This window comes from Orcinus orca, chromosome 10, assembly GCF_937001465.1.
Source record: "Orcinus orca chromosome 10, mOrcOrc1.1, whole genome shotgun sequence".
NCBI classification, from domain to species: Eukaryota; Metazoa; Chordata; class Mammalia; order Artiodactyla; family Delphinidae; genus Orcinus; species Orcinus orca.
The window spans coordinates 4815507-4843142 of record NC_064568.1 but is presented as its reverse complement, the minus strand read 5'-3'; the positions used below and the strand labels follow the sequence as shown (position 1 = coordinate 4843142).

Sequence of the window (27636 nt, the reverse complement as noted above, 5' to 3'; positions counted from 1 at the left end):
CTTGTGAATCAGAACGCAATCCAAGCCTAAATTATCTATTTTTATAGACAGCTGTAGACACCAAATGTTTTATAAAATGCATTACTTTACTTTAAAGAAGAAAGTCTCCTCTTTACCTGAGTTTGGAGTTCTTAAGTGAAGGGTGACAAAGGCTGAATTCAATTCCCAGCAGAGGCTCTGGGCCCATTTCCTGTTTCTTGAGTTCTGCTCCCAAAGGCATGAACAAAAATGGAGCTCAAGCTGTGAGCTCAGGATTACTTTAAAAGGAGGAAACAGCCATTAAACCTACATTTAATTTATTTTATTAAAATAACAAATTGAATAACTGTATTTTGTCAGGCGCAATAAAAACAAAATTAAACCCAAGAAAACCTGTGTTCCTGGCTTCCTTGTATACGATGTGATGTAGGGACAAGGCTGGCGGGGCAGGGGTGGGGGGGCCCGCCCCCGCCCCATAGGGGCAGCTCCTGGAAGACAAATTCAGCACAATGGAAGACTGCTCCCTGAGAGGGCGGAGACTGGGAGGGGCAGGCCAAGCACCTCTTCTGGAAAACCATCCCAAAGCACTAGAGACCTTCAAGAAAAGGCAGTGTCCCCAAAGTCAAGTCCATAGTACCAAAGCAGGCTCCTCCAGGCTGCCACGGTCTCGACAGTCCTGGGCTGTTTGGTGCATTATGTGCAAAACTACCTGTTTGGTGCCACACCACGTATCTCTGAAGAGAAGTCCTGTGATAAGCCTTCCTCACAGGAGCTGATTTCCAAAATCCACATGTCCCCACGTCACGGCTGGTTTGCCTGCTACCTGCATTTCCCCTCTGAGTGCTTTTTCTTGCCCTAAAAATACTCGAACAGCTGGGGCCCCAGATCATGTACTGCCATCAGCAGCCACCGGTGCATCTGAAGGAGGCTCGGCTCATGAGCACAGGGGTTGTGGGGGAGCAGGACAAACCAACACTGCAAATGGCTTCCTCCTCCCAGGGCCAGAGGGATAGAAAAGGCAACGTGAAGTTAAGGCCCTGTGAGTGGTCTAGAAGGTCCTTAGCAGCAGCTTCTCTGAAGACGAGCTCTGTCCCCGCAAAAAGGTGATGCCTGCTGACTTCCCTTCCCACCTGGTGGCCTGAGTGCAGGTGCAGAGTCAACTAGAAGACAGGCAATCTAGGGGATGTGGTCAGCGTGCAGGCATTGATGTCCTCGGTATGGGCCGCCCGGTGCAGGGATGGCTCAGAAGCGCTCCGGTTGATTTTCGGTAGAGAGTGTTGGAGCAGCTCAATGGAAGACAGGATCTGAAACAAGGCCATAAAATGCTCTCATGGCAGGGGACAGGGCATTCTGCAGCAGCAGCTTTCAATCTGGGCCAGACACAGGCCGTTCTCCCCACCCCCACCTGCATCATCTTGTGGAGAACACAAGTCCCTCCCTATAGAACAAACAGCAAGAAACTTCTCTCCTTGTTTGTATCACTAAGAACTCCTGCTTTAATCAGTTCTAGCACCTTGAGCCAAGTCTTACCTGGGGAAAAAGAGGCCTCTCTTCCTTAACTTTCTTCACACAGTCGGCTACCAGCCTCTTCATTGCTTTGGGGCAGTTCTTGTACAGCTTACTAAGGTCTGGGGAGGCGTACCCTCGGCCTACCATGAAGATGATCTAAGGGAGAGAAAGCAGTTGAGGGAACAGGTGGATGAACAACAGTGAAAGCAGCACCTTCCACCCTGTGTTGCTCAGACGGGCAGAGCCCGGGGGCTTCCACGGCGAGCGGGTCGTTCAGCACCAGTGACGCACCTGATCGCGGTTGCTGATGTGGGAGTAGGGCAGCTCCCCCGTCATAAGCTCGTACAGCACGATGCCGTAAGAGTAGACGTCGGACTGGAAGCTGAACGGGTTATTGTCCTGCATTCGAATCACCTCTGGGGCCTACGGGGACAAAGTGCATTTGTCACCATCTGCGCCCCACAGACATGCAGGAGCCAGGCTGTCCCTTGGGCTGGGTATGAAAGTCCCCGCCTCAGCCCTGCTGTAGCTCTCTCCCAAAGGGCTCCCACTCTCAGGCTCAAAGGAGCGCAGGAATCCTGTCTCTGAGATCCAGCACTCCCCATCACCTAACTCCCCCCGAGCTGTGCTTCAGCACTTCCTCGTCGCCAGCTTCCTCCAGGAAACCCAAATTTGCCCAGGGGCTGCCAACACTACAGGTGTCACGGAGGTGGTCAGGAAATGTAGAGAAATGCCTGAAGCCTGCATACAGACCTCCCATCACATCACCCCTCCTGGCCCTGCACCCTGCTAGAGGGAGCCCAGCCGCCTCACCATCCACAAGATGGAGCCGGTGGGTTGTTCAACCTGCTGAGAACCACTCCAGCGCGACTTCACTGTTGCCAAACCAAAGTCTCCAATTTTGACCGTCAGGCCTTCATGGAGAAATATATCTCAATGCCTGTTAAGGACTGTGGTTTTAAAAGAATGGTCAAGTTACTTTTGAAAAACTTCCCCAAGTTCTTAACTAGCACCATCTCTCGGCCTCCCATCTGCCCCAGCCTTCTCTGCACTGGATTTGCTAGTGCTTTAGAGCGGCTCCTTCCAGGAGGTGCTCCGGGCACCAGATTCTCTGGCTCCAGCCACAACAAGCCAGTTTGCCCCCCACTGCTGCTGCTGCTGCTGCCTCCATTTACACACCTAGGAGCCAGGTCTCTGGCCTTGTGACATTGCCACATAACGTAGGTGCCTTTACGCCCCAAGACTCTTGAGCATGGCCTGCTGACTGCTTACATCCATTCGCCTGCATCCTGCCCTCCAATGGCTAACAGAAACACCCTGAGTCCTGAATGCTGTCTGCCTGAAGGCATTTCTCACAGGATAGGTACCACTTGGTGACTTCGAAATCAAAACCAAACACCTCAGTTCTGAGTAAAGAAGCCAGGCAGTTTAAGGCCGACTTGTGGGATCTGCTGATGCCCAGTAGTTCATACCTCCTTAAAATCGGTGGTGTCTGCCTTCATGGTATAATATGTTGGTCCCCAAAAACCCACCACTAAAAGGTATCCTATGTCTCAGACCCATGCCCAAAATAGGCCACATCCCATCATGCGACCCAACACAAATGCTGTGCCTCTCACTGGCCAAGAAGCAAAGTGTAGCTGTAATGGCATACTCCCTTCAAAGAGAAAGGCTGGTGGAGGGAGGCAGATGTAAAATTGTTACATTTCACACCCTACAGCAAGAAAAACACCTTTATTCATTCCCCTTCCGTAAAAGCGCATTAAGTCTTTGGAAAGGGTTGATTCCAACAGTAATCTCTAAGGAAACCATTTCTGTGCATTCAAGAAACAATTTTAAGTAGTAATTTTTAAAATCTTGCAACTTTTGGCTTGCAGCTACTGTCTGACCAGATATACAGTCCACAAACTAGAAGTAAGCATAAAAGACAAGAGGCCCATTCTCCCAAGTTAAATTTAGTAATAAAGAGCATTTAAAAACTGGCCTGTTTCAAGCATAACCCAAACGGGTATCTCAACTTTCATGGAACTCTTTCCAGAGTCACTTTTGCTGAGGTAAACTTTAAAAGTGTCCTAAATTTAGAACTGAGCAGTCAGATGAAACTACCACCAAAGGATACTGTTGGATTTCATGTCTCTGTGGATGATGTTCTTTGCATGCAAGTAGCTGTGAAGGGAAAATAAGTCTATTAAAACCAGTTTGAGATATTGGTAGAAAGCAGCTTCAAATTACATCTAAGAAGTAAACCACTTGAAGGCCTGACTCCTAGTTGAGAAGTCACTTTTGGGGATTGGCCCTGCACTGGTTCAGCCTGGTCCACGTCAGGACTTACACCTGAAAGTGAGGCCACAGCACAAACAGGGAAGGTCTTCTTTCAGCATCAGTTTTATTCAAAAAGTAATTCCAACAACCCAAATATCCATCAACTGATGAACAAATAAAACGCTGTATACAATGGGATATTCTTCAGCCATAGAAAGGAATGGAATACTGATACACACTACAACATGGATGAATCTCTCAAAAACACGCCAAGTGAAAGAAGCCAGACACAAAAGACTTCATCTAGTATCTTGAAAATCTTCTAAAATTAGTGGTGATGGTTTACACCTCCGTGAATATACTAAAAAAACTGAATTGTACACTTTAAAGGGGTGAATTTTAAAAGTGAATTTCATCTCTAAAAAATAACTGACTAGTCATTTCTGGAAATGTACACAATGCAAATTCCATATGAATTTTAAAAATACAACATGAGATTTTATAAACCACTTGCAAGCACAGCTTTAGTTAAGTTCCTAGTTGTCGGGGGGTATGAGGGGTACCCCTGCTCCACATTAGGGGTACTTCAAAGGAAAAGTTTGAGAAGCACTGCCCTGGCTTAGCCAAGAATGAAACGCACACGCACACCCCTTTCACAGAGAAATGTGTCGAAGCACAAAGACCCAAAACAATAGTATTTAATGGAGGTGCTATGGATCACCTTAATTTAAGCATTCTCCAAAAGGAAAAATTACACAGAACGTGACACCTGATCAAACCTTTACGTGGAATAAGCACACTTGATGGGCTACACCTCAGACACGATGCCCACCAGAAGGTGGCAACCCGCACTGTGTTGAGTGTTTGGCTGAATTTTTTTTTTTTTTTTGCGGTACGCGAGCCTCTCACTGTTGTGGCCTCTCCCGTTGTGGAGCACAGGCTCCGGACGCGCAGGCTCAGCGGCCATGGCTCACGGGCCCAGCCGCTCCGCGGCATGTGGAATCTTCCCGGACCGGGGCACGAACCCGTGTCCCCTGCATCGGCAGACGGACTCTCAACCACTGCGTCACCAGGGAAGCCCCTGTCTGGCTGAATTTTAAGGGCGGTTGCTGGAACCTGAATCTGAGCCCTAAGGGGGTAGCCTCAGCTTGGGCAATAAACCTGAATTTCTTGTTCCTTTGGCCCACCACACAGGTTCATTTCCAGCTGTGCAAAAATATCACAGAAGTCACTTAACGGGCCTGGCTTTTCCTAATCTTGGTTCTGATTTAGGGACAAGTTGATCCTTGGACCCCAGATTTTCTACGCATCAGGCCATTCACTCACTCCATTCCCTGAGCCGTCTGCCGGGCAATGTCAATCAACTGGAACATCTGGAACTTGGTCTCCTGGACGTGCAGGTGTTTATAGAGGCTGCTGCCCTCGCACCACTGGGTCACAATTGCCAGGTTGTCCTTCGTCATGTACCCCATGAAGAGCAGGATGTTCACGTGCCGGGTTTTGCTGGAGAGTGGAGGGCAGGAGAGAAGAAAGGCTCTGAACCTTCCGCTGCTGCAGAACAGGGAGATCTAGTCTGCTTTCCCACTGTCTCCGACCAGACCCTGCATGTTCCTGACACCACCCATGCTTACAGTCCAGGGGCTGGCAAAGCAAACACAGCCGACTGCTGATGAACCAGCTGGTGGTGTGAGCTGATAGAGGGGCTGCCGTCACTGCCCTCAGTGCTGGCCTTGATCACACAGAGGACGTTCTCTTTCATCAACATATATTCACCAATCTCCCCACAGGGGTCACAAGGATCCCTCATCTATGGAATCCATCATTACTCAGTTTATTGCTACAAGTGTAAACAGTGACTCAAAGACTTCAAAACTGACGGTTTTGAAGTCCAAATTAAGGCAACTTAGCTATAAAGAGTTCTTGTAAATAAATGTGAAAATAGAACCCACCTCTCCCTACGTCAAAACAAAACCCAGAGATAGAACCTGGGCTGTTCTATCAGCGTAGTGAGCCCAGAGACCTGAGGCAGTGGAAGGGGGTATGCTCATCAAAGGGGGCTCTTCTAAAGGCTTAACAAGCGCATAAGCTGGAAGAAACCTTCCGCTCCTTTTCACTCATGAGGTTGTTGTTTCAACCACAGGACTCCACAGTGAACACTCACCACCAGTCCCAGCCATCAGCCCTCAGAGACAGGTCATGATGCCATGCAGCCTACTTCCTCTGCGGTGCTTGTACCAGCATCCACGCCCCGCCCCTGCCACACCAAGGGACAGGCCAGCTTTCTACTCACCGAAGGACAGCCACTTCATTCCTGAAGGCCTGGAACTGCTCTGGTGTGGGGTCAACAACCTTTAGAATCTTTACTGCAACATCTCCTGCAAATTAGTTTATAGTCAGTGCAGTTGAATGATCTTACTTTGTTATTTTTCATGTACACTAGATCTGAAGAAGATATAATTAATCACTTATTCAAAAATCATATACCTACACAGATGGAACAAATACTATGCAAATTTCTGAATGATCAAGTAGCTTAAAAAATTAGATTATACTACTATCCTTAAAATACCGCCCCACAGGCCTTGAACCAGCTTGGTTTAAACTGTTCCTGTCAAGCCTGGCATCCCCAGCGCTGAAGTCATGTGTGACAGGTCACAACCTGGGCCTGTGAAGATGACATCAGCAGATGGATATGAATGGCCCAGCAAATACTGAGTCTTCGGGGCCAGGAGGCTGGGGCCCAGAAGCAGGCCAGTTAGTAAGCAGTTGATGCTAAACTCAACAGCCACATTTCAATGAGACCTGAGAAGCTCCCTTGTACAAATTCAAAGACATATATTGAAATTAAGCGTCTCGGCCTTCAGTGCCATTAGAAAGTAATCCTAATGATTAATACTGATTGCTTACTATACCCTGCCACTGTCTGCTCTCACAGGTATTACCTCCTTTAATCCTCGTAGCTGCTCTATGACGTTAATACTGTCGTCCTCATCTTACAAGCAACAAACTGAAGTTTAGTTACTTGGCCAAAGTCATACAGCCAAAAGAAAGTGCTGGAGCCAGGATCAGAACCCTAGTCTGACTCCAATAGCTGTACTTCTAACTAAAATACTGACTACTGACTGTCAATCACTGTGAGTAAAAACCAGCCTCTTCATATAACTTCAGAAACATCCAGGGATCAATTCTACTTTACAGGTGCTACCGATTTAGAAGCCACTTTCAGAAGTGTTATGTCATACTTACAATAGTTGTAAAGATAGTAAATTACCTGAAGCCCCATTAGGACCTCAGCTTTTCATGACAAATAACTTTACTAAATACAATGATCAAACAGAGTAGGAGTTAAGTTCAGTGGCACTTGGAGGTGACTTAGTTCCTCCACAACTGAGCATGTGCCCTTGGCAGCACCCCCCCGCAGCCTGCTGGAGCACTCATTCCACTTTTGGGGAGCACCAAATGGTACAGAGATGTTTCTTATGATAGGTCCCTAACTGTTGCCCTGTGATCTCTGTTTGTTATCATCTAAAGCTAAAATCCCCACTTAGCAGCAGCTTCCAAATTGGTTCTTATCCAGTTCACTGGCACATGAACTTACTGAGGGCCCAGGGCTGCCTGGAAGGTGCTGCTGACTTTGGATGGCAGAGCTGCATATGCTATATTCAGAGCTACCTTATAACTAGGAAGATGCAGCTGGTAAACTATGCAGCCCCAACCTCAAGTTCCTTATGACTGAGTAGAGGGACAGGAGTCTTTTGCATAATTGCCCATTCTGGAGCAGTCTGAGCCAAGACAGGATTGGGGTCGGGGGATGACAGAGGAGGGGAGTAAATACCTTGGCAGAGAGGATATAGAAAAGTTTTCTGAACGAAGTGCGATATAAGCCAAAGGAAGGGGCTGTTCTAGACTTGGTACACCAGGAACAAAGGTGAGGTAAGGGGGATGAGAGAAACGCCAAGTTGTGTTTGGGAAACTCTAACATAGCATGTGATTTGACACCTGTAGGACAGGAGGGAGGCCAGGAAGGAGGAGTCTGCTACAAGAACGCAGGTGCAATGCAGGCACATTGGTGACAGCAGGGATAAAAAGGAGGAGATGGAGGCAAGAAACCCTGTGAAGGTGAACTGACTCAATGTGGCAGTCAACTGAGAGGAAGGGCCAGGAGATGGCCAGGCAATAGATGGGGGTTTAAAGGGACAGGCTGGAGATAGGGATGCAGAAGAAAGACTTGGGGAGATGCTGGATGGTCCCTCAGAAGGGGTTGCTTCCTAGTTCATGAGCCTAGTTTTGCAAGCCCTTCCCTTTCTCACAGCTTTTCTCTGGGCATGCTCCAGTCATCGCTGAACTCACCCTCAGCGTCACCCATTTTGGACCTGATCAGTAATGCAACCTCAGACCTCAGATGATCCATCAGCAGCCAAAGCCTGTTCACAGTGACTCGCTCTGACCTGCTGTCAGCTGAACATCCTCCACCTCTAGCCTCTACTTTCTGGACTCGTGAACAAGACTTATTCCTGTTAAAAGTTCATCCTTTCTTTGTTCTATCATCATAGACACCTCAAATCCTCCCATCTTTCTAAATCCAAATTCTATTATCCAAATCTGCATGACACCTCTGTGTAAGTCATCCACAATACCTGAGTCATGCAAGTCACTGATGGGAAGACTGAACAGGGTCAAACTAAAAACAGAGCCCATGGCACCATAGGGATCCAGAGGCCAGGCAGCTCACGGTTAACAGTTATGGTAGCAGATTATGTGCACTTTCTTACTCAAACCCAGAGACCATACTCTGTGTTACAGCACAGCCTCATTTGTATGTGTACCCTCCAAGGACTGCCATACCAGCGATTCAGTCTGGTAGGAACAATGGGCAAACACCATAGGAAAACCAATTGCAACTCCTATACAAAATGGTTTTCTACTGGTAGGAAATGCCCAGAGCTAGAATGACTTTTCAGGTAACTCATGAGCTCCCTTATCACTCTGGTTTTCAGGACAAGGCTGGGCAAACCTCCTAAAGGTCTTGCACAATCTGAGACCCCCATTTCACCCAAATGATATCCAAAGTCTTTATGGTACCTTATAACCCACACCCCAGACCTCAAAGCTATTAGCCTCTCCCTCTCTCATTCTACTAAAGCCATTCAGACCTCCTTGAGTTCCTCGGACAGGCCAGGTGAGTGGCCCATTTTGCATCTGCTGTTGCTGCTTCCCAAATGCCACTTCCTCAGCAGACTCCTCCCTAACCAATCTACTAAAAACTATGAACCAGGCCTGCCACTCTATACCTGCTTTCCTCCATTTTTCTCCTTAGCACTTAGGACACACTATCTCCTTTGCTTTTCTTGGTTATTATGCCCACCAGAATATCAACTCCGTAAGAGAAAGAATTTTTATCTGTTTTGTTCAGGGCTTCATTCCTAGCCCCTAGAAAAATGCTCGGTATTAGAAGAATGCTCAGGAAACACTGGCTGAAGAAATGAGTGAATTCTAAGATGCAACTGTCAGCAAGGCAAGTTATGAATTGAAAAGCTGTCTGTTTGAAGCTCTGGAGTTGGAAGTGGCCACAGCCTCTAGCAGGGAATACCGGGGACTTAGTTGCTCAGCAGTCCTCGGCACCAAGCACATCATGACTAAGTCCACCTCTCCAGCATTCCGTGCAACAGGCATTCAGCAACACTGCTTAATAACTACAGGAAGTACTCATTATTTGTCAAACCAGAACTTCTTACTTTCCCTTCATAGTAAAGTCAGAGGCAAATGTAGTACAAACAAGTTAAGATACATGGCTATTGCGTATCATGTTTTTAATAAGATATTAATATTATTCATCTACCATTGAAGAAAGAAGAGCTATTATCACTGGTGAATTTCAAATGTTTTTACCCTTTTTTTTTTTTTTTTTTTTTTTTTTTTGCGGTATGCGGGCCTCTCACTGTTGTGGCCTCTCCTGTTGCGGAGCACAGGCTCCGGATGCGCAGGCTCAGTGGCCATGGCTCACGGGCCCAGCCGCTCCGCGGCATGTGGGATCTTTCCGGACCGGGGCACAAACCCGTGTCCCCTGCATCGGCAGGCGGACTCTCAACCACTGCCCCCCAGGGAAGCCCTGTTTTTACCTTTTTAAACACCAATTAATTGCCCTGCTTTAATCATCTGAGATTGTCTAAAACTTATTATACACACCCCTGCTTTCTAGAACGGAAACAGAATGAACACCATTCCTCCACTACTTATTGACTCAGTCAAAATGACAAACCTCAGCCTTAGGCTGGGCTGGGGATCCCCATAGATGGTTATACCAGGCTGCTGACTTCACACTGTGGCCCAAGAGTGTTCCCAGGTTTGGGGATCTGCTCTTGAGGGGGTTGCTGCCTTCTTCTCATGCTGTAAGTGACCTCGCTGCTAACAGTCTGACAGCTTCAACTGCTATATTCATCTCTTTTAATGTGTTGTTTGTAATTAGCAGAGGCTGCCAAATCAGACCCCAAATTCATGCCCCAAAGGACACTCTGCACTTGGGCCCAAAAGGGTCTCTTCCGTACATAAGGTAAGTGCGCTGATTAGTTCACGGATCTGAGGCCTCCACTTTGGCTGCTTTAAGACCTTTTCTGTTCACAGCCGACGGGCAGACTCGGTGGTGGTGGTGGTGGGGGGACACCAAAACAGCTGTAATTTTTAATAAATTGAATAAAACGTTCTATTATATATAGGAATCAGAAAAGCAACGGGGGAAAAAAAAGGAAGCAAATATAGCACAAAATACTCAATCTAGAAATTACGCTTTCCTTGACCCTCTCATTTTCCTCTTCATTCACAGACCACGGCTTGCTTTCTGAGGGGCTAAAAGTCCACTGCTCCTCGCTCCTCTGACTTTTGACACTCTTAAATTAGAAAAAGTAGAATCCTAGAGCATTAGATGTTAGCTACATCCTGCCAGTTGTCTTTATGGAAGGAACACTATAGCAGATGCATCTCCTTACCATCGTTTAAAAGTTCGAGATTGAGACAAAACGGAAGCTCAAGGCAGTACTGTGCAAATCTAATGCTCTGAAAAACTACGAACCCCCAAATAAAAGTGCTCAATCAGAGGAAGCTTAAATTTGGGCGCAACTTAAACTGCATGTATTGGCTTTTAGCTGAGGCTTAAAAACGGATAAAAATGATAAAATGCTCCTAATGGAAGCATTAAAAGCAGTGTTTTCTGCTCCACTTCCTGCAATTACTTACAGCCTTCTTGTCTCAGATACAAGCACTCAATCTCACAAAATTGTGTTTTTCTTTTCTAAGGGATCACCAAGACATTTATGACATCTATGTAGAAAATATTCTGCAACAGCATAATTTCTCAGTGACCCAGGAGGCAGGCCAGTAGTATATTAGACGCAATTTTTGAAAGAAAAGGAATCACCCTACATGTATCTACAAACGTTCAGTCCTTTGCCAGTTCCTGCAAAGGACGAGAAATTTGTCAGATGATTAGTTATAAGTGGAAAATCCACAGTGTTTCTCAGTTTTTAACAACTTGAATTTTAATGCTCTAATGTATTTTATGCTCATAACTTTGTCCATTTATGTATAAAGATGAATACGGTGGCATCCAAAGTAGAAACACAGGCATCTAGGCACCCTAGGTTTTGTGTGGGGTTTTGTTGTTGTTGTTTGCTTTATTAAAATCTGAATTTAGAAGAGATGTCTTTTGGGGAACATGTAGCATTTTCCAGAAAACAGTTTCTGGCTGACATCCTAAAGCCAGAGGCATTAAAAACCTGACAGAAATGTTAAGTATGTTGACAAAATACAGAAGCTTTGGCTACAGACCTTAAAATAGAAAGTTTCTTCCAAGTGACAAAGTGTTTCCATTAAAATAAGAATGTCAAGTCCCCACAGATTCAAGAATTAAGTCTGTGCATTCCTGTTTGATAGAGATTCCCACAACCAATCCCAGGGCAGAGGAAAGAAAATCGGTTTTAGGAGGCTCCTGGCTTTCCTGTGCACAACTGTTTGACCATGGGTATGTGAGTTCCCCCTCTTGGGGACCTTGGTTTTCTGGCATGTAAAATCTCTAAGGTCCTTTCCAGTTTTAAGTTTCCAGAATCCATGCCCCTCCTAATAGCAACAGACTCTTAAACACATTTAAGGAGCTTCAAAGCATGTTCCTCCCAGGCGCACACTGTATTTAATCAGTTTATAAGAGACTGTGACATTTCACTATGGTGCTCAACTCTTTTTCACCAATTTCTCATTATCCTGAAAACGTTTTCATACCAATTATAGCATTGTTGAGTCTCAGAACAGTATGAAACGTCACTGAGATACCATTAAGTTCAATCTTCAGATGCAATCAAGTACCCTTGGAGAGTGCTGCTGTGAGCCTGCCTGGCCCTCTCTGGACTGAAACGTGACTTCACCCTGGTAGTAAAGGAAGGGCCCCAGACTTACCATGCCACTTGCCCTTATAAACAGTCCCAAAGGAGCCTGACCCAATCCGAGTGGAGAGCATCACTTCACTGGCTTCTATTTCCCAGTAATAGCTTGAATCTCTCTGTCCACGAGGCCTCTAAAACAAGCAGAGATCACTGTTATACTCCATGGACTGTTAAAAGTCTGTTTAACGAGGGTGTCAAAGAAAAGATCAGCCCAACTCCATCCATTCCCATATCTTTTAAAGATAGACATATTAACTATAATTCCAGTTTTTGTCTTTTGAGAAAATACCGTTTTAGTTGTGCCCTGCCTTGCAACAAACCAGCAAGTTTTCCAATGTAAGCATGCCAAAAATGGCATTGATATTTATAATGTATTCATTTAATTAGAGCCCCCCAACCCTAAAATTAAAGGCATTCTCATTTCTGACTAAGCTTTTCTTATTGAACCCTAACATGCAAGAGGTACTGTTAACCATACTCACAATTTTGTTTTTCTCCTGGGTGCTGGATCCCGGTGCCCGCTCTCTCTGTGCCGGCACAGGGGTTTTGGGCTGTGACCAGCCTGTTGGGCTCAGATTGTTGGGACTGCTGGACAAGGCTGAAGGTGAGGCTTAATAGACAAGACAAACAGAATTCACACATGGGTAAGCCAACAGAAGGTGCACAAGCATAAAGAGAAAAAGTCCATGACTATTTGCTAAATGACTTAGACAAGTACCTGATTCACCGTGACTTCGAATTGCATCCTGAAACAGAAAAGGAAAGCTGGTCAATTTCTGCACTAGAAAAGATGTTCTCTGGGGGAGGGAAAGGGAGAAGGATTTACAGGAGCAAAGTGGATTATAAAATCTCTAAAACACCAAAGGTCTAATTACATACTCTAACTTTTCTTTGATTAAATTCATCAAATGTCTGTGGCCAATATCTCCAAGATCGTTATCATCAAATATTAGGAGGACTGATGCTAATTTCTCATATACAATAAAGCAGCATTCTTTTTTCTCTCTAGAAAGCAATGCACACTGCAGACTGATACTCTTTAAAGGAAGGCTGGCAAAGTTACTATCAAGGTGAGATCCTTCCAGTGGTTGGGGATCTTGCTCCACTGAAGCTCAAAAAAATAATAATAAAATATTTTTAATGAGGGGTTCAGTGGCAAGTTCACTGTTACTCCTCTAGGAGTTGGATTTGCTATGGGTAAGCACCACAACTACATATTTTATCCAAACCTAAAACCATAGAAAGCTGGAAGGACCGTAAATCCCCTAATCTAAAACCTACATTTTACATATATGAAAACACGTGAACAGATAAAGGAACATGGCGAGTGTCACACAACCAGTAGGTGGCAGAAACAGAACTAAAAATCACCACCCACAGATCTCAGCCATGAGCTCATTCATCACAAAATGCTCCTCAGATCTTATGGGTAAGCTCTGAAACTAGTTACATTCTACTCAGGTGAGAGGTCAAAGGCTACCTTTAGAATTTATTAAACTGTTTAGTTGGAACAGTTTAAATCACAGGGCTCTCCATGAGACCTAAATCCTCATTTTTATAAATCCTCACTTGGAGTATATAAATAACAATAATAGAAAAACACTTGGTCCCCATATCCTCAAAGAGGATTATTTCTCTTGGAAGTCTTACTCTGTTTTCTTTGTGTAACCACAGTAAAGACAGGATCCTTTTTTTCACACAACTGTTACCAGAATGCTCGCACTCTATGACATCTTTACAAGAGATAAGAATCACAGGCCAAGCTGCGCCTCCCCCACTTTCGCAGCCCCACCCAAACATCTTCAGAATTTACCAATAAAGCCTGGTTCTGGGGTTCTCAAACCTGGCCAGTCTTCAGAATCACCAGGAGAGGTGTTTAAGAATACAGATTCCCAAGCCCCTCCACCGCACTAGGACTGATTTAAGTATGTCTGGGAGGGAAGGTGGGAAACCTAGGAATCTGCATGCTTTTGAGTATGACAGGATGACTGCCAGGTAGACAAAACTTTGTCCAAAATAACTTGAATTTCAGTAGAATATTTAGCAGCTGTAGCTTTATTATTCAACTAATCTATTCTTTGTTTTTAGTCAAAGCGTGGCACAATGTATTTTTACTGACCAGAAGTACATTCCCATGCACTAGGATTTTTTCTTAATGTCATAATTTTCTTCCCTGTATCCACTTACATACCTCATACTTAATTCTGTGCTAATTTCTACAGTTGGACTGATTTATCATCATCTCGAAATCTAAATATTAAAGAGAACTAAGATGGTTTAAACAAAGCAAGAAAGTGTACTTTTAAAATGCTGAATCATATGTGATTTTTAAAAAACAGGAATCAAAATTTGGTCTGCTTCTAAAGTACAGAGAGGATTAAGCACCACAGATGTGCTAGTTATTCTATAATAAAACTTCAAGAATTTTCACTTTTCATGTTCCCTCTAAGTATCAGTGTTTATACAGGACTAAATCACATATCAGAAGAAAAGTAACTGGTATATTACTGCATTATTATCAGGGCTAGTGACAATACAATAGAGACAATAAAACTCATAGCTTGCATACACATGACCCCCTCACAATAATCTTGTGATAACCAAAGTGCCCCCAAATGACAAGTTTAGGCCCCACATTCGAAAGCCAACTCTTTTGTTGAGCCCCTCCCACATCTGATCGGTAGGACAAGTATGTCGAAAATGATCTGAGGTCTGACTGAGGTACGTAAGCTGTGCCTGAGGTAGTGGGTGGCCCTGAGGTTTTTCAAGGAACAATTCATGATGTAGATAGAGCACAGCTGTCTTTGATAAAAGCTTACCAAAGGATTTTCAGGGCATACCAACCAAACTGACATATTTTGTTTCTAAACAAAATATAAATAGAATAGTGATGCTGTTGAGTAACAACAAATCTAGCATTAGTCTTTAGTTGAAAATGATTTTTAAAAAAATTTTTTAATACCCTTGGCCTCAAAATCTCACTTGAGAAACTGATTTCACCTATCAACAATACCACATAAAGTTATTTTTTTATTCCCAAATATGCTATTGCCAAAAAAAGAAAACATGAGACCAAGTCTGACAAGAAACATAAAATTTAGTGATTGTTTCATTTTTGACAGGCTACTGTCTGACAGTCTTAGCAATCCTGCTACTTTACAAGAAAGCAAAGGCATGAAGAAGAATACCTACTCTTCCCCTCAAACAAAATCGTCTGGACCACGCCCTGGGAGAAGCATTCAGGCTGTTATTCTAGTCCAAAGCAATGAGAAATAAGAAGAATAAAGAACAAAGGAAGTATTTTAAGTGTATTCAGTTGTTAATAAAGATGAACTAGAAAGCAAACCAAACAGAACATACAATAAAGCCAAGAAAAGAAAAAGCAGTTTGAAAACACTAGCTTTGCGCATTTATATCTTCCTAAATACCTGCTTATTAAAATCCTGTGACTCCACCCTCTTATTTCTAAATAAAATCACTTAAAAGTCTTTCAGAGAGTTTGTAGTCCTCTATCACTATTATTTTCTTTGCCACATGAAAAAGAAACTACTCTTTATGTATCTTATTCACTAGCTCACTGAAATCCTATTCAAATCTAACATGGAAACAATCAGTTCAAATGTTAACATTTCTTCAGGAAGTTTCAGTTCTCCATTTGAATGATATACCAACCAGATTAATTAAGCTAGTCTCGAGATGCAGTGAATAAGAAATTCAAAAAGTCCAGAGACCTGACAATGTGCTGCAACATTCCTTATCAGGTTTGAAACCCAAAGCTCTCTTGACACAACCATCAACCCCACCCAAATAACTGACACTCTTCACCACCCGCAAAGGACCCTATTACCTCAATCATCCTGCTGTCCACGGGCAAGGTGGTGCTGACCATGTGGACATTAGGTGTGGACGTCGACCTCTGCCTCTGGGAGAGGGAACCTTCAGAGGAGGGGCTGGAGGTGTTGAATGTGAAAGCGTGGGGTGTGGAGTATCTGTGCTGGGAACTAGGTGAAAAGGAGAAAGAAAATTCCATGGTTGACACTCAGGCCTCTGTATTGGTAAAGTCTTTCAACTACCTATTTTCTGTTTCTTCTGTTTAGATGCCTTTGCATGCAAATTTTTAAAAAGTAAATAATATATGTGCTCAGAATTCATGTGAAAAGAAATGATACGTTATAAGTTTTCTTCTATTTAATAAATCACCTCTACAGGATACTCCGAATTTTTAGACCATCTCTGGGAAAGAACAGATTAGCATTTGTCAACCAATACTACCCCCTACTAAAGCTAGATGGAACTTGCCCAGGTTAATTTAGAGACTAAATTAGAAAACTTTAAGGAAGATTTTTTAATAGACGGTTAGATCTGCCAAGCATGTCTGCAAACAGGCCAGCATTTTATCCACTGTGCATTCTCTCCCCCCGTAAACAGCTCACAAAATCAATTAATGTGAATTCAGTTTTTAGGTTTCAATACCTAACCGTGAAATTTATCACTGGCCTCTTTTACCCAACGCCACTCTCCCACCAACCAAACTGGGAACACGCATTAAGTATAACATTTTCATTATCTGCTCCAAAGATTACTCGGGAGTTTTGTTTAGATTCAAGTAGCACCATGCATAGATTCAAGAGATAAAAGACTTTTTTTCTAAGAGAAATTGCTCTATCGCAATTGCCTTTCCAGGCAATTCAACATTAATGCCTTCAGAGGCCTGGTTTCTTCTACCTAAATCTTCAGAAGCAAGTACAGTTTTTCGGTCAGGTTTGCTTTTCAAATTATCAAGAAAAATAAAAGTCATATACAAATATATCCAGATATCACTTCGGTACAAATTCCTTGTTCTGAGATATACTGCCTTTAACAATTTCCATGAGTCTTACAAAGGCTAGTAAATATTATATGATTATATATAAATTAAAGTCAGATATTTTGGACAAAGATGTAGATTTATTTTAGGTTCCAAATTCATGTGTAACAGTAAGGCATGTGCACTCAACAAAACTCTGATTTTAAAGCTGGAAAACAGAGTAAAGACAAATTATGTGCAAACTCACAGGCACATTAAAACAGATATTTATATTAAAAATCTAATTAGATTCTTTTCAAGATAGCAGTTTATTCAATGTTGGGTTGGCCAAAAAGTTCGTTCAGGTTTTGCCGTAAGATGTTATGGAAAACCTCGAATGAACTTTTTGGCCAATCCAATACCATGGTTTTAGCAATGCAAGGCCATAATAAGCACTTCAAAGTTGAGGGTTTTATTCTTACCGAAGCATTGTATATCGTTTTGGGATGCTTTCCCTGAGGCTCACTGTATACTGAGGAAGGCAAAATCTCAAACTCTTTAAAATGTAATGAGATACAAGGGACATGCTAGGATAACAGAATAAATTGTAGTCAGAGTCACTTTCCAGAGTTTAAGAACTAGAGGACCACAGAGAAAAAGTTCTGTTTTGCTCTAACGCCAATGCTGAGTTCCACAGAAGCAGCAAAGGGTTTACACAGAGAAAGGAGGGAACGCAAGGGAACTCTTGTATTCATGCTTTCAATCCCACCTGCCCCAATAAAACTTTCCAAAAGAAAAGCAGTAGGTAAAAAAAAATACCTAACAGGCATCCGGGAGACAGACTCTCGCATCCGACGCATTGTCAAAGAAGGCAGTACTGGGACCCCACTATCACCAACAGTGGAATTTGGGAACAGCCTAAATGAAATCAGAGGAAGACTGGTTTATAGACTTGCAGTAGTAATTTTACAGTCAGTCTGCCTGGCCTTGCAAACTCACAGCTACTCAAACTCAACTTTTCCTAGTCACATTTTACTGGACCATTTCAGGCTACCCGCTAGGGTAAGGGGGTACCTAAGTGACTGGGTTTGAATGACTACAGAATGTGAACAATCTTGACCAGCCAATGAGCACAGAGTCTCTAGTGTGCATTTCTAGGGAATACTGGCCAAATGTCCAGCCATATCAAAATAATGTGCTCTTTTAAGCTAGAGTAGGGCAATTCATAACCTATATCACGTAGAGCTTTTCAGAAACATTCTGTCTTGGAAACGCACAAATGAAAAGACAGAAATATGAAGGATAGATCACCTTCAGCATCAAAAGTCATAAATAAGAGGAAAAGTGATATTAACATTAACTGGGCATCTTCCCTCCATGAGATGACCACTTGGTGCCCGGTAAGTTCACATGTTATCTCAGTTAAGCCTCAAAAGAACACTGCAGGGCTTCCCTGGTGGCTCCTGCCGATGCAGGGGACGTGGGTTCATGCCCCGGTCCGGGAGGATCCCACATGCCGCGGAGCAGCTGGGCCCGTGAGCCATGGCCGCTGAGCCTGCGCGTCCGGAGCCTGTGCTCCGCAACGGGAGTCTACAACAGTGAGAGGCCCGCGTACCGAAAAAAAAAAAAAAAAGAACACTGCAACCATGGTAATACCCCCGTTTTTCAGATGAGTGAGCTGAGGCTCAGAGGGGATTACAGATAGTTAATGACAACATTGAGATTTTGACCAATGTCTGCTGGACTCCAAAGTTTGTGCTGTTTATGCTACCCAAGCTCTCTTTGCAAAAGCAACACATGACTACCACGTAAGCAAAAAAGATGTTCCCATGGTAGTTTAATGATAACATTCCCTTAGTTTTTCTGGTACCTTCAAAATAGGATAAAAGTTCACCTTTGACTTTTCATATCCCTGTTAATAGTTTTTAAGAGGTTCTTTGGAATATGTAACTTTTAATTTAAACCTTTAAAAAAAACCAGTTTGTCTATATGGAATATATTTTAGTAACTGGTTTGTCTCCTGAGGGATACATGTGTTTTTTTAAGGTTTACTGTAATATCATTTTAAGACTAATGTTTTCCCTAGTTTGAGGTGAAGAAAACAGCACCAACCACACTTTCTGCTCCTTCTCGATGTCAGATGTCTGTTCAGTGTTATTTAAGAGTAGACAGAGTACTGTCTACTAGCAACCTAGTAAAAACAATCTGGGGGGGTGGGGGGTGGGGGTTCATATCCCTCTGCTCTTTACCTTACTGAAGCACAGTATATCAATCTCTGTTTGACAGGTAATACTCCTACCAGCTCGTTTCAGAGTGTTATATACCACCTTAAAACTTGCTAGTTAAAAAAAAAAAAAAAAAACTTGCTAGTTTCAGAACTGTCATGTTTCTAAAGTAGATCGTTTCCAGATCATGATAATTCATTTAATAAGTCTAAAACCCAGACTTGTCAGTCAAATATACAGTATGCATCCTCAAAAGGGGTTTATATCTCCCTGCCCCCTTATATTCTTTGAAAAAAGAACAATGCCTTACAAGAGTTGTCTGATATTACTCCAGTCCACACACATAGTAGGTACTTTGGTGCTACAATGCTCGTGAAACTTGTAGCCACAAGTCTGACATCTAAACCCATTTAGCAGGAACTTCTGACAGATGTCACAGAAGGCAAGTTTCAGGAAGGTCTTCCGAGCCTGGAACAAGAACACAGGTGTAAATTATACTGAATAAAAAACAAAATAATTTCCTTCTTGACCCCCAAGAGGTTTTATTAGAATGGAGAATCACACTTCCAACATTTGTAAAATTCATACACAGAAATTAAAGTACATCTGTGATCTAATGACACCTAAATTGCTTTACTGTAAACAATGGCACAGCTTTAAACAATCCAACAACATATATACTTATTATCTCTGAGAAATTCCTATTGTGCCAGCCAAAGCACCCAGCATACCACAAAGAGAGAAGAGATCTGCAACTTACAAAGTTGTGTGTTGTGAGTGGAACATGATCCAGGAAATCTACTTGAAGTTCCTCTCCAATCAAGGAGGCAGCATCAGTATTCCAATCTAAACGTGCTTTTTTACTAAAGAGGATTTTAAAAAACATAATATGAAAGGGAAATACTTAAATTAGGTGCAAGAGTTGAATACCAGTAATAACAACAGCTACCATTTAGCTCATGCTACATAAACATAAAACTTAACTTAAATCCCATACAACACTGACATTTAATTCATACAACAAACCTATAAGGACTTCCCTGGTGGCGCAATGGATAAGACTCCGTGCTCCCAATGCAGGGGGCCTGGGTTTGATCCCTGCTCAGGGAACTAGATCCCACATGCATGCTGCAACTAAGAGTTCACATGCCGCAACTAAGGAGCCCGCCTGCCACAACTAAGACCCAGTACACCCAAATAAATATGAAAAAACCAAAAACAAAAAACCTATGAAGTGGACATTATTATCCCCATCTTAGAAATGAGAGAAATGGGGCTCTAAGAAGGTAACTTGCTCAAGGCCACACACAGAGTGTAAGGGCCTATTTGGAATCCAGGTCAGTCAGACTCCAAAGCTTGTACTCTTAGAATACAGTTTTTTTTAAACAATGAAATAAAACAATCTCATGATAAAGGAAATATGCAATAAACTGGACTTTATAACATTAAAATCCTATAAAAATCCTAAAATCCTACAAAATGGGTTACAAATATTGCTACAGTAGCAAAATTTAATCACTAGCCTACTTCAATCTAGAAAATACATAAATAGAAAGGAATCACAAATAAAAGGCACTTTTCTATGAAGATTGGGCTCAAATCTGTAGAACTGTCTGCAGAGTCTATACATATAAATTGATGAAAGACTCAACTGTCTTAAAATTTACTCTGAAACCACTCTTACTGTGCCTAAACAAGACAGAAAAATAGGTACATTTAAGTAAAAATTAATTCCCAGTTCCTTCCTCATGTCTTATCTAGTTTATCTGGCCCATTTCCTGAAGGAAGAATATTCTCAGGTAGGGAGAGAACACCACATATACAGCACCATTCTAACCTCTCCCTTCACCTTCGAGAAGCCTATTAGAGCCATCTTTCTCATTATATGGCAGGAAATAATCCATCCCTTAATATACTTCCCTATACAAGCTCTGGGAAACACAACATTACTCCAAAGTCCTGTTTTGCCCTAATGAAGAGGGAGAGGGTCAGTCCTGCTTCCTGATCAGTCTTGAGGTGCCATCCATCCAAAAGAGAACCTAGGGTAGCTTCAAACAAATACAGCGTGGACAAGAGTGGCCCAAGCCCCTCACTGTCTCAGAGTCTCTCTAGTCTTTAGGGAGCGCCAGGCACTGGCTTGGGGACCAACCTGGGACTGTACCCACATAAAACTGGCATCTGCTTCAAAGATTTTGCACTTCAGCAAAAAGCCCCTAAGCTGAGAGGAATAACATAAACAGATGAATTTATGCTCACCCTTTTTGTTGCAGCAAAAATAGAAATGAAACTTTTCTGATAAACAAGGAAAATAAACAATGAACAGGCTGGGAAAACAGCATAAACAGGACTGAAAGAGTTAAGCAATCTTGGTTATTCTTTAGCTGTTACTACTAACAAATATTTGTAGCTAGACTTGTCCTTCACAAAGCTAAACAAAGCTAATTACTCTCTGATTCCATATAAATTGTTCCCTGCACCTGGCATTTATTCTGGCTGCATTCTCTTGTAGCAAATCACCCCTTGTAGATGTTTACATTCATAAAGTAGGTCACCTGGCTGATAACCCAGAGATAAATGGACCCAATTACCAGACTGCCTGATGCCAACGGTGACTGTTTTAAAATACTGCAAGAAGAATACAAGACCTTCACCACTTTCACCCTTATCACTTACCCTGGACTGCTAGTTCCACCTGTAACACCCCCTGTAATTCCCCAGGACAGGGGGACACAGTTCTTGAGGCGCTAGCCTGCTGTGTCTTCCCTTTGCCTGGCAAAGAAAATAAAAAGCTTCTCTATTTCTTATCTTCCAAATCTCTGTCTCCGTATTTTTATTCGGCATCAGTGAACAGGGAGCCAAATTCTGGCAACATTTTGAGTACTCATTACCTAGGCTAGTCTCTCAAACTAGGGAGCCCCTTGAAATATAAAAGATGTAAGCTAAAGATCAATAACAGAACTAGCACTTTGCAAGAAGAACGTAAAATTAAGGTTGTTATCCCAGATTTGGGGGGAAACAGTAACAGGTAACAGTCACAGATGGCTCTGATGCTACGGGGTATTACTCCTAGACTTTGAGGCGATGCCTCTATCTTGCTCCCACCATTAGGAATAGGATGAACTACACTGATCCTCCTTGAAGCAGAAATTCCCCTGCATCTTTTAGCCCTGTATCTGTCAAACTGCTGGGATTCAGTAAATATTAACTGAATAAAAATGAGTGAATTATAAAAGTTAATCTCTTAAAGACAGTATTCTTTAACTATAAATAATAATGAAACACTTTCTGAGTACCCACTCTGTTAACTGCATTATAGCAAACACAAAATTCTTGCTCTCGAGAAACATACCATCTGACATTACTGTTTCCTTCTATGGAAACACTACCCAACAACTAACATGTATTTTATATTCCAATGCAATGTTCAAGCAAAATTTTCAAGTTCTTGGTATCTTATTTTTCTGAATTGTCTCTTTATAAACAAGGGTATTCAAATATTCACTATTCTATAGGAAGCGAGTACAATTTTTTTTTATGGAAACACTTATTATTTGAAGCTAGGAAATCCTTACTAGTATGAAGGAAGAGCTGGCTGACTTTTGAGTTCTTACCCCTTGTGTTCGTGGAGAAGTCTGAAAACTGCACAGCACTCTGGTTGCAGGCCCCTCACCTTGAGAGCTTTCATAAGGCAGTCATGCAAGCTCATTCCATTCCGCACATTGACCTACAAACAAAGGATCACCTTTAGAACCAACACAGGCTGCACAAGCACATCCCTTGGAAAGGTGAATACAGAAATAAATCCACCAGGCTGTAAGGGTATATGTAGAAGATTTTATGACAGCATTGCTTGTACAGTTGATCCTTCAACAACATGGCTCTCAACTGCACAGGTCCACTTACACGTGGATTTTTTTCAATAGGAAATACTACAGTACTACATGATTTGTGGTTTGTTGAATCCGAGGATATGGAACAGCAGACACAGAGCACATATACCAAGGGATGACTGTAAGTTATACTCGGATTTTCAAGTGCACACGGGGATGGCGCCCGTAACCCCCTTAGTTGTTCAAGGGTCAACAATAATGGCAAACACACACACAGAGGAAGCACCCAGAATGTCCAGCAATAGGTAAGTGCTTGAATAAAGTACAGAACATCTGTATGTGTCACACGGTGCTGCTAATATATTACTTATAATGACTCGTCAGAGGGTGTTCATATTAACCGGGGGAAAATATTTTTCAGAATAATACAAAGAGTAAGATTATTTAAAGGGTGGGGAACCTATATATGTTTATATATGTTATATGAGTGTGAAAAGATACTCAGCTGTTACCCCTAAGAGAAAGTGGTTGGGAGAGAGAAATGATCAACTTTCCCTTTCTACATCTCTAATTTGTTTGACTCAATGAAATGTTCATGCAAGCATAAATATCCACCAGAAAGGAAAATAAGCCAACCCAATCTATAAACAAATATGAGTTCTTCTGATCAAAACTTTGTATTTCAACCTATTTTAAACAAAATGGTTGATATTCCTAACAAAAATTCCATCTCACATGCACTTCACACTAGGGAGGGCAAGCAGGAAGTGGAGGAAATAAAGCCTCTGCCCTGCTGTCAGGACAAACATCACTGCTAGTTTAAATAAATCTGCACACCCATTCCAGACAGCCTTAGCAGTATACGCCCCTTCACATCCCCCTGTACCCAATCCTCAAAAACTCAGCAGGCACTCAGAAGCCTAACAGAGGGACTTCCCTGGTGGTCCAGTGGAAAAGAATCCGCCTTCCAATGCAGGGGACGCGGGTTTGATCCCCGGTCAGGTAACTAGGATCCCACATGCCGCGGGGCAACTAAGCCCGCGCACCGCAACTACTGAGCTCATGCACCTCAACTAGAGAGCCTGCGTGCTGCAAACTACAGAGCCCAGGGGCTCTGGAAGCCACGCGTCCTGGAGCCTGTGCGCCACAACTAGAGAACAGAAAACACTGCACCCCACAACTAGAGAGACAAGCCTGCGTGCCGCAACGAAGAGCCCACACACTGCAACGGAAGATCCTGCATGCCTTAGGACTTCCCTGGTGGTGCAGTGGTTAAGAATCCACGTGCCAATGCAGGGGACACAGGATCGATCCCTGGTCCAGGAAGATCCCACATGCCGCAGAGCAACTAAGCCCACGAGGCACAACTACTGAGCCGGAGTGCCTAGAGCCCGTGCTCCACAACAAGAGAAGCCACCGTAACGAGAAGCCCACACACTGCGACGAAGGGTAGCCCCCGCTCGCCACAACTAGAGAAAGCCCGCATGCGGCAACAAAGACCCAACGCAGCCACAAATAATTAAAAAATAAAAAACATAAAAAGATCCTGCATGCCTCAGTGAAGATCCCACATGCCACAACTAAGACCCGATGCATCCAAAAATAAACTAAATAAATAAATAAATCTTAAAAAAAAAAAAAAAAAGCCTAACATAAAGTGTGAGTGCCAGGGTGCTAATAATGGCAACTATATAAAAATTTCACCAAAGCTCTTAAGCATTTCAATAAAAGCCCTATACATTTTGTTTTTAAAGCCAATAAAGTTAATCAAAAGTAAGGCAACTAGACAGTATGGGCTGTAGAGAGAGCAGAATGTAGATTCGCAGTGCTTGCAAACTGCCCAAAGTAGAGTCTTTCCACTGGGTGAAAGTGTGACAGCCGACAGTGGCCAACCCAGCCCCTTCCCAGACGGAGGTGAGTGATGTGTGTACTTATTTTAAAGGTTTAACATATTTTTAAATATGCATTTACAGTGTTTCACAAGTTTATTTTAAAGGTTTCTTGAAGCAGTGATACCCTTAGAAATATTCCACTAACTTCCAGCTTCCAGACACAAAACAACAAAGTAAAGGGAGAGAGAATGATCTGAACTATGAATACACCAAAAATAAGGACAATGAAAAGTAAATCAACACACACATTAATAGAATCATGACCTGTATCAAATACTGTGCAGTAGTACTTTGAAAACCGTGAAGTGATATCTGTGCTATTTAATCTTCATTAAAAGTCACAGCTCCAAGAGCTAAACAGTTCTTTAAATATCTTCTAATCCAGTGGGGTTCCCAAATGTGGCTGATATTACAATCCTCTGAGGAGCCTGTGAAAATATTTTCCTGGCCTGCCCCCTCTAACACATCCATCTGATTCAGTCATCTTGAATGAAGCTCAGGAATCTGTATTTTAAACTGCTTCTCGGATGATTCCAGTGGTAATTAATGGGCCTCAGCTATGATCCAATCACTCATCCAATAATAATTAACAGCACCAGTTAGTCAAAGAGACATGTTTACAAAACAAATGACAAGAAAAATTCAAAAACAAGCAACTACTAATTATTCTAAAATTATTTAAATCAGACGTAGATCCTCTCTATCACTCGTCTCTCTACAACTCCCCATGGACACAGGTTGTAATCAGCTAAATCTGACTAATCTCTGGAGCCCACTAAGTGATTATGATAGTCATTCTGGGCTCCAGCAGTGAAGCAACCTGGGGATGATTAGAAACAGCTGACTGGTCATGCTGGCCAGCAAATGACTCCTTCCTCCTTCAATGCTCCCCTGAAGCTGGGTGCCTAGTGAAAGAAGGTGGTTCTTCCAGAGACACACAGTCCATCTCTGGTCAAAGAAACAGAAGAAACTAACTTTCTCTGACAGAACCTTCTCAAAAGCTGTCAGAGAAGTCAAGCTTCCAAATCAGTCATCCCCAACCACCAGCTGTGCTCAAATGAAGGCTGTCAAGTACACACAAATGCCGGACTTCCCTGGTGAGGCAGTGTTTAAGAATCCACCTGCCAATGCTGGGGACACGGGTTCGAGCCCTGGTCCAGGAAGATCCCACATGCGTGGAGCAACTAAGCCCGTGTGCCACAACTACTGAGCCTGCGCTCTAGAGCCCGCGAGCCACAACTACTGAGCCCACATGCCATAACTACTGAAGCCCGCATGCTCTAGAACCCATGTGCCGCAACTACTGAGCCCGTGTGCTGCAACTACCGAAACCCACGTGCCTAGAGCCCGTGCTGTGCAACGAGAAGCCCCCACTCGCCACAACTAGAGAAAGCCTATGCACAGCAACGAAGAACCAACACAGCCAAAAATAAAAATTTAAAAATTAAAAAAAAAGGATACACAGATATAGAAAACACTCAGAAATAATCATAACTGCCATTTTACTTATGAACATGTAGTCAGCATGAGCCTCATTTCATAAAGGTCAGGAAACAGAGGCTAAAAATATTATGTAATTTGTTTAGATGATACAGCTTATAAAACGCAATACAGGGATTTAAATTTGGGCCTTGTTGTCTTAAAGGCCCATACACTTAATTATTACGCCAAACTAAGTTTCCTACTCTTCCAGGCAAACTGGTAGATGGGGCTGGAGAAGATAGTGGCAGTAATGCCCAGAAGCAGCACCAGATGATCTTCAGCTTCCCATCACATTCAGACTTCCCACCTGGGCTCTCCACTTAAGGTAAGAAAGAAAATTATTGAGAAATAATGGGTAAAAATCACTTTGCAAATGAAAGACTACTGTTGAAAGATTAGGGGATTATTATTACTATTTTGCCAGCCATTAAACTTTCATTTGTAGGAAAGGGAACAAAAATAAATTTACTCACACTTTAAAATGCCTTTGAGCTAGCTTTGCCTTCAGTTCAAAATGTACCTAAATGTACAACACTATAACTGGAAGGCTCTTTAGGGTCACAAAAGTATAAAGGAAGTTTTAGTAAAGTGGAGAGAGTTGAACTGTTAGAAACAAGCTGAGAAAACTCTGGACTGTACTTGCCAACCTTGGAACCTTGCCTCGCCTAGGTACACAGAATAAACAAAATGCACTGCTTTTACACAAAAAACAGAGGGTGGGAAAGGAGGAGGTGTGGACATTTTGAAGGAAGGTTTTCGCAAATGTCCCAGGCCAAGCAAAATCAGCACAACTTCACTTTTCAGTTTCAACCAGGTGTTTTTTTTTCCCCCTCCCAGGATAGTAAGAAATTTTTTGAGCAGTAATTTCTTAGAAAAGTTGAGATTTTGTGTCAGAAACTATGCAGGAATAACTGGCTAGTTCAGTGCCCTTGGAAAAGAGCTGTGATTTTTAAGCTACCTCCAGCTTTGCCACAAGTCCTAGGAAATTTACCAAAATAATTTTTTCTAGGTAATTTTATTTCCTTCAATATACCTGTAATACCGAAAAATTTTTAAATGAATAGTTTGCTTTAATATTCAGAACAAAACAATTTTTTAATCACCAGAAATGTCTAAGGGAATTTTTCAAAGAACCCTTTGAAATACATCCCCATAAGAATGTACTATTTTCACCTCACACTAGTGAGAATGGCCATCATGAAAAAATCTACAAACAATAAATGCTGGAGAGTGCGTGGAGAA

At 42.7% G+C, this 27636-nt stretch overlaps 1 protein-coding gene across 2 annotated transcripts in view; it reads right to left on the bottom strand.

The window, feature by feature from the left end:
- Positions 1-279: 279 nt before the first annotated feature.
- The window catches only part of RAF1 (Raf-1 proto-oncogene, serine/threonine kinase), a 72783-nt gene continuing 45426 nt past the window's right edge, over positions 280-27636 (bottom strand). Inside the window, exons 3-17 of one of the 2 annotated variants that reach the window (XM_004284296.4) lie at positions 22802-22914; positions 19951-20053; positions 19501-19658; positions 17785-17883; positions 16027-16180; positions 12898-12925; positions 12662-12789; positions 12193-12310; positions 6041-6125; positions 5077-5253; positions 3608-3654; positions 2302-2420; positions 1780-1911; positions 1510-1644; positions 280-1283 (exon numbers count right to left, since the gene is read on the bottom strand). In XM_004284296.4, the coding sequence (XP_004284344.1) occupies positions 1140-1283; positions 1510-1644; positions 1780-1911; positions 2302-2420; positions 3608-3654; positions 5077-5253; positions 6041-6125; positions 12193-12310; positions 12662-12789; positions 12898-12925; positions 16027-16180; positions 17785-17883; positions 19501-19658; positions 19951-20053; positions 22802-22914 (1740 nt within the window). In that variant the 3' untranslated portion in view covers positions 280-1139. The remainder of the gene's footprint in view (positions 1284-1509; positions 1645-1779; positions 1912-2301; positions 2421-3607; positions 3655-5076; positions 5254-6040; positions 6126-12192; positions 12311-12661; positions 12790-12897; positions 12926-16026; positions 16181-17784; positions 17884-19500; positions 19659-19950; positions 20054-22801; positions 22915-27636) is intronic. The other variant, XM_033414068.2, reaches the window with a different exon arrangement.